Here is a 12,971-nt window from a genome sequence, read left to right on the forward strand (position 1 = left end):
AAACGATTCAAGGTTTAGTTTATTAACGTTAAAATTATTTTTCTAAGTTACTTTCGCAACCGTTTAAGCAATTGTGGCGTTGTTACTGCTGTTGTTGTTGCTGTTGTTGTTGTTACTGTTGTTGTTGTAGTTGCCATTGCCATCGTCCGCGATTAGACTGTTGCTGAGAATGGTTTCTTCTGACGTCGAGCATGTAGGCTTGCATCTTGCAACCGTCTCACTGTTGCCGCCTATGGTGTCATAGACATTGATGTTGGTGTCGTATAATGAGTCGCGAGTGTTGTTCTGGTTTATGGTGTCGTAGGTAGCATTCTCCGGGTTGTTGTTGTTGTTTTTGGAATTGGCTAGAGCGGCATAACCGTGTGCGTCTTCGAGTTCAAGAGAGGCTCTCCTTTGTCGTCTGTTTCTAGTGTGATGATTTTAATAGCGATGACATTATTGGTGAAGAAATAGCAGAAATATTATTTAACTCGCGATTTAACAACGCAGAAGCGAAATTAATTTCACTGTATCATCATTGTACTCACTTTTTTACTCTTACAATGACCAAGACAATAATAACGCTGACGATTATGATAACGACAACTGATGCTGCTACTGGCAAACCTATTACCAGGCCATAATTTGGTGCCGAAAATGGCTGAGATGATGGTGGGGGTAAAAATGATGCCGATGTTGTGGATGTCGGTAAATAAAATCCAGAAGAAGAAGACGAGGATAATGTTGGTGGTGATGGTGAAGATGATGTTGATGAAGATGATGTTGATGAAGATGATGTTGATGACGATGATGGTGATGATGATGAAGATGTTAATGACGATGAAGATGATGAAGTTTGCTGGTTATTTATGTCTTGAGTTCTGTCTGCACAAATTTATCAAATGAAATATAAAAATTTACCAGACGGTGATTCTCGGTTTTCACAATCGTGTTAGTCACCATCACCTTGCCAATCATTCCATTATTCTCGTCAATTTTTTAATTAAATTTTAAATGTTTATCATGTCTTCAATAATTAATAATTTATAAATAATAATCAATAATCAATTTATTATCATTTTTACTTTAACATTGTGAATACTGAACAAAACTTTTTGTAACATTACAAACAGAGGCGGTTATAACAAAAAGATTTTCACAAAATTTAAATACAAAAATTTCCTACTAACCAGTTTGACAAACGCAAGAATTTTTATTCAAGGCAGAGGTTTGCTTCAAACTTCTACTTTTCTCATCAAAATATGCATTCGTGTTAGCAGAGGTGATTGGGTCTGCAAAAAGACCACTTGAAACCTCACTCTTATCAGAATTCCAGGAATATTTGCTAGTGGTACTATTCCAATAAGCGTTAACCCAAGTAACCTGATTACCAAAAGTAGTTGCAACTATTTCATACGTAGTCGTCAAATTTTCTGGGCTTCTTATTTCAAGAACTACCATATTAATTAATAGGCAATTTATTCGGCACTCCCAAATGTATACAGACTCTTTATAGTTTTGGTAGCATATACCACGAACACATGTGTAAATGCATGGCTTCTTTCGAGCTGAAAATATGATTGGAGAATAAATTTTCATTTTGATCTTATTGATGATATTATTAGCATAAGGTTAAATATTATTATTATAAATAGTACAGTTACTATTAACATTGATATCATAATCTATCTCTATGTCTGAATCTATGTGTCTTAAACTTAATCCTTCTAAATTTGAATTAATTTGTTTTAATAAATTTAAACGCTCTATTACTATTCCTTCTATTACCTTACCTGATTCTAAAGCTTTTAATGTTTCTCATAAGTTTCGTTGTCTAGGCTTTATCTTTGATTCTTGTGTGTCTCTTTCTTCTCAGATTAATAGTGTTGCAAAAAGTTCTTACATTCATCTACGTAGAATAAAAAAACTTTTGCCTTTTCTTGACGATACTACTCTTCTCCTTCTTGTCATTTCTTTAGTTCTATCTAAGACTGATTATTGTAACTCGCTCTACTATGGTCTTCATGATTCTACATTCTATCCTATAAATAAAACTTTTTAACTCTGCTGTTCATCTGGTTTAGTTACTGTGCCTCTTTCTTCTCTCTTATATCTCTATAACTTGTTCTTTTGCACTGGCTACCTATAAAATATAGAATAATTTTTAAAATTTGCACATTAATATTTATGTCTCAATCTAGATTTTTTTCTAAGTACTTATCAGATATATTAATTGAGCTTAATCGCCCCGGTTTACGATCGTCTTCTCGTTCTCACTTCTTCTTAACTCCTGTTAAACACTCTTTTGCTAAATCTGCTTTTGCTTTTTCTGGCCTTTTTCTCTGGAACTCTCTATTTCTTTCCATGACTACTTTTCCATCACTTGCGAAGTTCAGAGCCGATCTCACGACATCTGCTGTCAGGGGCGGATCTAGACACGTTGACGGGAGGCTAAAACTTCAAGAATGTCGAAATTTTCAAAATTCGACTGTGGGACCAAAAGACTTTTAATAGAAAATGCTGCTCCCTAAACCCGCCATTGTCCACTATGATTAATTGGAGTTGTGTGCAATTGAAAAAAGTAACGTGAATTTTGCATGGTTTTCGTGTTATACTTGACAATCCAATAACATCATTCAACATTAGGCATAAGAAGGCGAATTATTTATATTCTAGCGATAGATAAAAAACATAAAAGTTCTTACTAACTGCTTATGTAGCAAACACAAGATCTCATATCTCCTACTTGTGCTCCCGAAATAGAATTAGAATTGCGGGTGTCGATGAATGCATACGCAGTACCCAAGGATTCAGGATTTGAAAAAAAATCACTCGGGACCTCACTGTTGTCTGAATTCCAAAAAAATTTGTTGATGGTGCTATCCAGGCGCGCATTCACCCAAGTGTAAATGTTTTGAAAAGTGTTGGTAAGCATCGCATCTATCGTCAACAGATTTTCTGGAGGTCTAATTTCGAAAACTATCATGTTGCTCAGAAGACATGTTGATTGGCATGTTTCGAAGCTAACCTCATCATGAAAATTTTGATAACAAAATTGGTGCACGCATTCGTAATTGGCGTTTGAAGCTCCTTTCAATGATAAAGTACTTGAGTCTGTATGATTTGGTGAGGGGATTGTTTGTAAGAAAACAATAATGGAAAATAACTATTGAATGTTAGCGTTTTAAATTTCAATTTTGGTTATCAATTAAGATGTGACAATGATAAAAAATTTTAAATTCAACATCTTTTGCTAACCGTTGCTGTAGCAGACACAAGAAGCTATTACTTCTGCGTATATTCCACGCAAATGTTTGTAAAATTTGTTATAATATGCAAGAGAAATAATATTGGACTGGGGATTTGGGAATAGATCACTCGACATCTCACTGTTGTCTGAGTTCCAATAAAATTTGTTGTTGGTATTATCAAAGTGAACATTCAACCAAGTCATCTCGTTGTTGAAAGTGCTAGTAAGTATCTCAGTTACTGTTGTCAGATTCTCTGGACTTCGAATTTCAAGAACCGTCATATTCCTCGAGCTGCATGTCGATTGGCATGTTGGAAATAAAACAACCTCTGGGAAGTTTTGATAATGGAAACCGCGTTCACAAGCGACATCGGTGACACCTGCTGATTTCACTTTAGCCATGCATAACATCACTGCGGCTGTGAATTATGGCGAATGTAACAAAATTATTCGGACATAAATCTTGATGATAATAAATTACGTACATGAACAAAAACATATGTAATTAATAATAATTAAACTTATTGTTGGTTAATGATTTAATAATGTGATTGGTTGTTAATGTATCACGGCGAAGATTTGTTATTGTTGTTAATTAAGAAGCTCTGAAACACTCAAAACTGCTTGTGTATCATTTTAGATTCAGCTAAACTTTTTAGGCCACGAAGACTGTATTGCCCTCACAACCTTCATACGTGTGTATTACGTGAAGATGTTTTCGACTTTCTGGCACAATGCATTCGAACATGGCTATAACAACGTAAGACAAAATAAAAGATATATAGATAATATATCTGTAACATTGTAAGTGGTTCTGCATATGTCAGAGCTGCAATAATAAAAGACTAATAAAAAAAAAAGACATGGCTCTTCTACAGACACAGCTAACTCACCAGCCGAACAAATAACAATAATTTTGATAGTATTTATGATTCAAATTAATTTTTGCATTTGTGACTACATTCATTTCATTTTCTTTATGTTTTAAGAATTTTTATGTTTTAAGAATTACTTTTCTATTTTTTTTAGTTTATTCATTTTGATGGAGTTGTTAGTGCAGTTGACAGTTTGACAGCATGAATCGTGTTGACAAAAGCGCATGGCTTAAAAATATCTCATTGAATTGAACCTAGCGTTAAATTTTAACAACCAAAATTGAACTTAAAAATTATAACAAAATGTGAATGGTAAAAAAAATCAAACACACCTAAGATGCATTTCGCTAATCTTAACGACGTCTTCATCATCGTGTTTCTCGGAAAAATATAGGAATCGCGCAAAACAACAACTATCAACACGAACTACGGTGTTAAAATCAAGAAAGATATCATTAGTTTACAAAAATTTAGAATAAAATTAAACTTTTCTCAAACATTTCGCGACCAGAAGTCATCTTAATAGAACATTTCATCAGACTTGTATTAGGAGTAACTATATTAATCTTTGATATAACTTCCTGCCTTACCTGTACCAAATTAAACTATAATAATACTCTGAAATAATTTCAATTGTAATGCTGATATAGGGTTCTTTTGTTATTATGTTAAAATAAATTCTTCAACTCATGCCGATACGAAATTGTGTATGTATTAATACAATGTTCCTACTGCGCTGCAAACTAAAATACTTTGTTAAATTAAGGATTTTATCAACTTTGGTTTTATAAACATTTTCACAGTGAGTTTTAGCAATTTACTGCCATATTTATGCTAAAAATTAACTTATCGACCCTAAAATCATTGAAAAAGTTTATTAATTCATCAAATAATCTTAAAAAATCAACAAGGGATTAATTTAAATAGTACATGAAGCTTCAGGCGCTGCTAACTTTTCAACCCATCTGAAATAATGAAATATACAGACGGCGGTCTTCAATTAGGTAATATCTCTAACGAGCACACATACACACACAAACACACACAAACATACATACATACATTGTACAATGAACATCAACCGAATTATCGCGAACTAGTGTACGCTTTTAAGCTGTCAATGTTTCTAATACAGAGTAGCTGTCATAATGTTACATTAAATACTGTTTTTTAATGCAATTTGGTTAGTTTTGTTGATGTTGTTGTTGATGTTTTGTTGTTGATGTTGTTGTTGATGTTGTTGTTGTTGATGTTGTTGTTGTTACTGTTGTTGTTGATGTTTTGTTGTTGATGTTGTTGTTGATGTTGTTGCGTATTTTAACGTTCAAGTTGTTGGTTATGTTGTGTTTATGTTGTTTATCAAGTCGTTTGTGGTGTTGCTAATGTTTAAAAATATTGTCGGAGTTAGATTTGTTTGACTTCTTTGTAATTTTTATGTAGTTTGAAACGTTAATGTTTATGGTATTGTAATGTTGATATTTTTTTCATTTTTCGTGTGTGCGTGTAGATTGTGAAAAGTTTAAGTCGAAGAACAAAAACTGTTTATTTTAATAAAATGTCGGTTCTACTTCACCACAAAAGTTTCTGGGGACTAGCCCAAACCCCCCCCCCCCTTTTCCCCTATCACCAATTTTTAATACACTCTGTTCAACAATTTTTTGTGTGAATTTGTATGAACGAAGGCATATTGTATCATTCACATGTGGTTCAATGAACTTTATAACAAAAAACCTATCGTAAACTTTTGAATTGCGTATTATTGATATATTTTTAAAGAATTTTTGTCAAATGATTATTAAATGATTTTTTTTGGAAAATTTGAATTTTCATTAAAATTTTCTTGACTATTTTTAAAATATTTTATGCATTTTTCTAGTAAATTCCATGAAAAAACGTAAATTTTGGTACAAAATGTTTAATGATATTAATATTCACCACGTTCTAGTTCTTAAAAGTTCATTTCTTAGTAATATTTCAGCATCATGGTCGTGTATGAAAGTAACTATTGTTTAGTAAACTATTCCAATCATACTAATGTTAAATAAAATGTCTAATACTTTGAAATGTATTAACTGCTTTTTATTTCTATTAAATATTGCAAAATTAAATTTGGTGAACCATCATGGTCTAATTCGTCAACAATATTTTTAGTAAATTTAAGACCATCACTTTTCTTATTATTAGTAATTTAGTATTTAACCTTTTCCACGTTAATATTTAAAAATAAAACGCTTGAAAAGTCGCAGAACGCATTGTCTGGCTGCTTTCAATTGTAGACTCAAGTCTTAAGTCATTCTATTAAACTAGAAGCGCTTTAATTTTCAAAGTTACAGTAGGCTGTCTGTTCAGCGTTTTAATGTTCAATTATAAGTGCAGTAATGTTAATGAAGGTGATGACGATGATGAGGACGATGATGATGACGACGACGATGATGATGATATTCATCTTTGTTGTCAACTTCAACATCGTCACAATCTACCTTTACAAAAAACTGAATTTAAAAAATCAACTGTTAGCACGAGAATAAAAAATATCTCACATTTTATTAACTTAACAACAATTTTTCTATGCCCAAGCAACTTCAACTTTTTGAAACAACATTGTATCTACATTACATTTTATGTTTAACAAGGTACAATGAGATGTTATGGAAATATAAAATCGAAACAAATTTTTTTGTTTTAAGTACTATGAACAAACAATTTTTTTTTAAATCCGCAGATTATTATTTTCTACAAGTGATGGCAAGGATCTTTTTGCATTTGAACCTGGCTACTGCAACAGACAACCTGACCTCTTAACCGCCACACTACCTGGCAACCAAATGACATCATTCTCTTGCAAAGATCATCAAAACTAGCACCACAAACTTATTTCCATAATGTTTCAAACTATAAATACATTATTTAAAATAACTCGAAATAGAAATAACGTAGCATGTGGAATAACGCGATGAAACCCCAATTCAATAACAACACGAAAATTAACACTTGTTATTGTTAAGCTATGAAACAATACATAGCTGAAAGTTATTTGACAATGAAGAGCTGTAAATAGCTGCTGTTAGCTGACAGGTCGGTATGCGTTAGCTATAGTAAGTAAGTAAGTGGTTTTACATGGTGAGATTAGATAAGTGTGCATAGTAATATTTGCTTTTGGCGTTGCTGTTTTCAAAAAATTGTTTCATTTTTTTTATTTTGAGAGTTAATTTTTGAGGAAAAGGGATGAATATTGTTTGGAATTGTGAAATATTGATTCCAGATGTTTAGAAAAAGCATCGCAAGTAAGCAGTCTTTGTCTGTTTTGACGTAATTTTGAAATATAGGAAATTTTTATTCATTAGTAACTAAGGATAGAGATAGTTGAAACATTGATTTAAAATGTTAAAAGAAACACTTATAAATAAGAGGCTTTGTTTTATTTTTAAAAAAATGTCAGAAAATTTGTTTTATTTCCAGTCGTTCCCTTCTGCTTATTGGCAGTCACCCATCCTGTGACATGCTCATGTCCTGACAGAACCTACTTTGTTCAGTCGAAATCCTCTAAAACTTTGGATGGGGCTATAAAGGATTGCGCCAGCCAGGGTTTAGGTTTGTTAGAAATAAAAAATGAGGTAATGCAGGCCGAAGTTGAAAAATACGTCTGTGCGAAAAACAATTTAGTGAACGAAAGATTGTGGCTGAATGTCAAATCAGATGAAAGTAATCCTTATTGGAAATCAGATGGAACCTATATTTATCAGAATCCATTGCTGCAAAGTTTCTTTGGCACGGCTGTTTACCTTCTTTGTGGACTGTCTCACATTTCCGACTGTGAATGCTACTGGTTTGCTGCTTCCATGAGATCAATTAGCTACAAATACATCTGCTACTGCCAGCAACAAGGTTAATAATTTTTTGTTACCTGAGATTATTTCAACTGCTCTACTCTACGTATTCTTCAGTTTGAATTATTAACTAGATCTGCAGATTAAATAACTTCATAGTTAATTATTCAGTTATTTATTCTATTTCTTGTCCAAAACACACATTACACATTCTATATTAGATAAAATTTCGTTTTTAATGAATATTTTTACAGAAATTTCATTCTGGCCTGATGTAATTTTAATCAAACAATTAGATCTTGAATAACTATTGATAACAAAAAATTTCAATTTTAAAGAGACGGAATAATCATTTTAATACTAAATAATTTCATTTTCACAGAAACAGATCCAGATATGCAAGATACACCACCAGAATCGTCTTCAATATCATCAAATTTGTCATCATTTACTTCAAAACCATCAAAGTCATCACCTCTGGCCATTGGTCTTGGTGTCGGGATTCCTGCTTTCATCATTCTCATCATCGTCGTCGTCGTCATCACTTTTTGGAAAAGGTTGGAGTTCAAATAAATTAGAATTTCAAATATTTTTTATATTATAACAACTACAAATAGCAAAATGAATAATAACTCATTTGTTTTAATGTCTTTAAAATCACTACAATATCGTGTTGAATTAGTTTTAACATAACAAAAATATGAAATATTAATCAAAATTTAAGTAATACACTAAAAATAATCCATTCATATACAAATACCATGAACAAATATAATAAATTAAGTGAAAATATACTGAATAAGTATGACAAAAACATAAAAAAATGAATTTACTCAGATGTAAGGCACCAAAAGGAGCCCAACAGCATCCTAACGAAAGGAATGTTCTAGAGGGTGTGGAAGTTGGTGATATTTATGATTCCATCCCATGCAACGCAACGCACAACGACTACAGTAATCTTCGCGACATCAACAACAATTTTAACAACAACAACAACTTCCACAACAACAACATCAACAACATTTACTTCAACGACATAGACGATTATGTCAACAAAAATGATGTCACCATTAAGGATGACGAGGAAGAACAGATCAATAACAGAAATGTAAATAATAACAGTAACAATGATAACAATAATAGCAACAATAATAATAACAACAACAACAACAACAACATTCTCAGCAACAGACAGAGCCAAAGAATTCGCCATTTTGTCAACAGCAAAGTCGCATTTATCACCAAAAGGCTTAACAACAAGAACAACAACAACAACAACAACGACAACAAAAATAATAATAAAAATAATAGCAATAATGATGATGATGATGGTGATGTTGAACGGTCCAAATATGAAAGCGACATCAAACATTATTGTAACGGAAATTCTCACATCAATAAAAAACATAACAACAATAATAATAATAATAATAAGAAGGAGAAGAAAAAAAATAAAAATAACAACAATAACAATAATTCATCAGGGTACAATAACGGCGCTGACATCATCAACAACCACAACGAGGCCAAAGATACTAAAAACGGATGTTTCGAAAATTATTCCAACAAGAATTCTCGGGTTAAACACATTAATAACAATAACAACAACAATACAAAAAACATTAACAACAACAACAATAATAATAATAACAGTGATGCAATTTTCATCATCAGCGGAAATGACATTAACGTTAATTCTGAAATGGACTATAGCATTAACAGCAATGACATCATCATCGACAACAACAACAATAAATATGACAATAATAACATTAACAGCAACTACAGCAACTACAACAACAACAACAAAGACATTAACAACAATAATGATGACATCACAAGTTATTGTAATAAAAATTCTCACATGACCAGCAAGAAAAACATCAACAAAAAAACCTCAAATAGAATCGCGATATTAACATTCTCGAACGCTTGAAAATGACAAATCACATCTATATAACACTACTACTACTACTACTACTACTGCTACTGCTACTACTACTGCTACTACTACTACTACTACTACCACTACTACTACTGCTACTACTACTACTACTACTACTACTACTACTACTACTACTACTACTACTACTACTACTACTACTGCTACTACTACTACTACTATTACTACTACTACTACTACTACTACTACTACTAAAATATAGACAACACTACTAACACTACTACTACCACTACAACTAATGCTGGTGCTGCTGCTGTTACTACCACAACTACTAAGAAGAAGAAAAAGAAGAAAAAAAGCCGAAAAAGAATCTTTACCGCTTAACGAACTAAATTTTTTTTATATAATAATAACATTCCTTGCGTAACTATGAATGGGCATTATTTTAATAATTAAGAATTTCTTTTATTTATGAAAATACTCCTGAAGTAATTGAAATTACTACAACAATAAAAACAAAATTTTAATTAGTAAACTATATTCATTTTGAATTTTCTCATTGTAGTAATTCTAACTGATGCTTTCCCCCTGATGTTTTACTAAACATACCGCAATGTTAATGCATTAAATTGTTTAGTATAAATTTATCTTCAGTTAGTGATGTTATAATGTATTTCAATTTTATATTGCATAATGTATTTTAATATGATGTTTTGTATTGCGTATGGCATAATGTTTTTTTTTGGATGCATAATTCTTTCTTCGTTTGCTTAAGCATCTTCCCACATGCTTGGCTAATTGCATTTTTTTGAGTGACAAGGCAATGTATTGAACTATCCACATTTTCCAGTGCGTTTCAAAGTCTCAGGGCATTGGCTTCAATTTTATTCACGACAACTTGATTATGTAGAGTAGTAGTGTTTTAAGAAGATCTTAGAAAATTTTCTAAACAATATTTTAAGTAATATGTAGTAATAGCATTAGAGAAGTTTTTCAGATAATAACATATCAGTAGCCATGTTTGTAGCCATTATTAATTTGGTTATAATCTTTAGTTTGTTACCTTTTGCAGCAGAAGAATGAATTTAAATGAAGAGCAGTGTTGAATGATGGTGAAACTAATCTTAATAATGATTGATTAGAACTAATTGATACAGTTTGATTATTAAATTAATAATAAGAATAACTTAATTGTTATGAATGATTTATACCCAATTTACATTTTAATATACAATTCATACTGTTATAAAAATTTGTTTTTAAAAGATGCTATATGCTTTCATTCACATTCATGTTTAACAACAGAAATTACAACAATAACTATACATACATACATACATACAAAATTTCGAACTCAAGACCAAGTTCTACCCGACTCAGTTGGGTGTCGGGATTAAGGGTGGCGCTGAGGCCGCTGTTCATGCGGTTCGAAGATTGGTCACCGACCTCCCCGATCAATGGGGGTTTCTGAAACTGGACTTTAAAAATGCCTTCAATGCCTTGAGAAGAGACTCGATGTTGGAGGCTGTCAAACTTTTTTGCCCCAACATCTATAATTTTTGCCATTCTGCTTATGGCGGAGTCTCTTCCCTTGGCTACCACTCTTGGGTTGTAGAATCGTCCGAGGGGGTACAACAGGGTGATCCCCTTGGTCCTTTGTTGTTCGCACTAACTCTTCATCCACTCTTAGAGAAAGCTTCGTCCACCTTCGTTTGCGCTTATCTGGATGATATCAGCATAGCTTCGGACGGTCCAACTCTGGCCGATAGCTACGAATATTTGAAGCATAACTCCGCTGCGATTGGCTTAGAGTTAAACATTAAAAAATGCGAACTTCACTGCCAAAGTTTATTTCAGGTGCCACATGCGCTGGCTGAAATACCCAAAGTTGGTGCATCAGAACTGAGTTTTTTGGGCACACCCTTGGTCGAGGGCGATTATCAAATAAAGTTTTTTGACCAAAAGCTCTCTGAGCTTGAATTCGCCCTGGGTCGTGTTTCCTGTCTTTCGGCCCATGATGCCTTGACTATTATCCGCAATGCCCTCAGTTTGCCCAAATTGATGTACTTCCTGCGTACATCTAAACACATTGACACTTCTAAATTGGGCAAATTTGACGGAGCCCTGCGCACCGCCCTGTCGTCGATTTGCAATGTTCAAGTGACCGACAGTGGTTGGTCCCAGGCTCAGCTGCCGGTGCGATTTGGTGGGCTGGGGTTGCTTAGCGTGGTTCAGTTGGCTCCCGTTGTTTATAATTCTTCTGCCGCTGCCACTCTCGACCTACAGTCTGCCCTGCTCCACCGGTTTTTTCGTTGCCGCGATATTCTTCCCCCAGCGTCCGCCCCGGGGGACCGTACGCACGTCCAAATTTTGAACGAAGAATATAAAAAAATATTTCAAAATTTGTTGTCTTCATGCGGCGACGACTTTTCCACCGCTTGTTTGTTGGCCATGTCCAGCGTTGCCAGCTGTGGGTGGTTGAGATCGTGGCCTAACACCTCTGTGGGCACCAGGCTTGACGACGAGTCTGTAAGATTTGCCATTGGCTTCAGACTTGGCCTGGTCATTCAGAATAAATACACGTGCCGATGCGGCGCTGAGGCGGACGAGTTTGGGCACCACGGTTTGGTTTGTCGCCTGGGTGGGGGCCGTCAACTACGTCACTCAGCGCTAAACGATTACATTTGTCGGCTCTTCTCCAAGGATTCAATCCCGGTTCTCAAGGAACCATCCGGCATTTCTGCGCATGATGGTAGGCGACCGGACGGATGCACGCTAATACCTTGGAGAGCCGGCAGATGTTTGGCGTGGGATGTTACGGTCCCTGGCACCCTCGCCGAACGATACGTAAACCTGTCAAGTAAAGAATGCGGTTTGGCCGCGGCCAGGGCAGCGGACGAGAAAATGAAAAAATATGGGAATGCCCTCCCCTCGATGGAATTCTTGCCAATATGCATCGAGGTTCTCGGCCCGATGGACCCCAACACCCTTAAATTTCTTAAGGAAATAGGCAAAATGATCAGTGTCAGATCAGGTGACAGCAGGGAACTGTTTTTTGCAACCAACCACATTTCGTGCTTGTTGCAGCGGTTCCTGCGTGTCTGTGTGCTCGAAAATATCCAACTGAATGCCGACAT

General features: G+C 34.1%; 3 protein-coding genes across 3 annotated transcripts; 1 reads left to right on the forward strand and 2 right to left on the reverse strand.

The window, feature by feature from the left end:
- Positions 1-63: 63 nt before the first annotated feature.
- On the reverse strand, positions 64-4,476 carry HELRODRAFT_182570 (hypothetical protein; the record flags this gene model as incomplete). Its single annotated transcript, XM_009032817.1, has 7 exons — positions 64-406; positions 528-640; positions 1,221-1,362; positions 2,257-2,410; positions 2,689-3,093; positions 3,238-3,648; positions 4,437-4,476. The coding sequence occupies 7 exons, from the start codon at positions 4,474-4,476 to the stop codon at positions 64-66; spliced, it is 1,608 nt and encodes a 535-aa protein (XP_009031065.1).
- Positions 4,477-7,366: 2,890 nt separating this feature from the next.
- On the forward strand, positions 7,367-9,867 carry HELRODRAFT_182571 (hypothetical protein; the record flags this gene model as incomplete). The annotated part of the gene is made up of 4 exons (XM_009032818.1): positions 7,367-7,388; positions 7,564-7,989; positions 8,314-8,488; positions 8,769-9,867. 4 exons carry the CDS (start codon positions 7,367-7,369, stop codon positions 9,865-9,867), a joined length of 1,722 nt encoding a protein of 573 aa, XP_009031066.1.
- Positions 9,868-10,667: 800 nt separating this feature from the next.
- Positions 10,668-12,971, reverse strand: HELRODRAFT_182572 (hypothetical protein; the record flags this gene model as incomplete). The annotated part of the gene is made up of 3 exons (XM_009032819.1): positions 10,668-10,710; positions 11,794-11,970; positions 12,517-12,971. The coding sequence occupies 3 exons, from the start codon at positions 12,969-12,971 to the stop codon at positions 10,668-10,670; spliced, it is 675 nt and encodes a 224-aa protein (XP_009031067.1).

This window comes from Helobdella robusta (genome assembly GCF_000326865.2).
Source record: "Helobdella robusta unplaced genomic scaffold HELROscaffold_88, whole genome shotgun sequence".
NCBI classification, from domain to species: Eukaryota; Metazoa; Annelida; class Clitellata; order Rhynchobdellida; family Glossiphoniidae; genus Helobdella; species Helobdella robusta.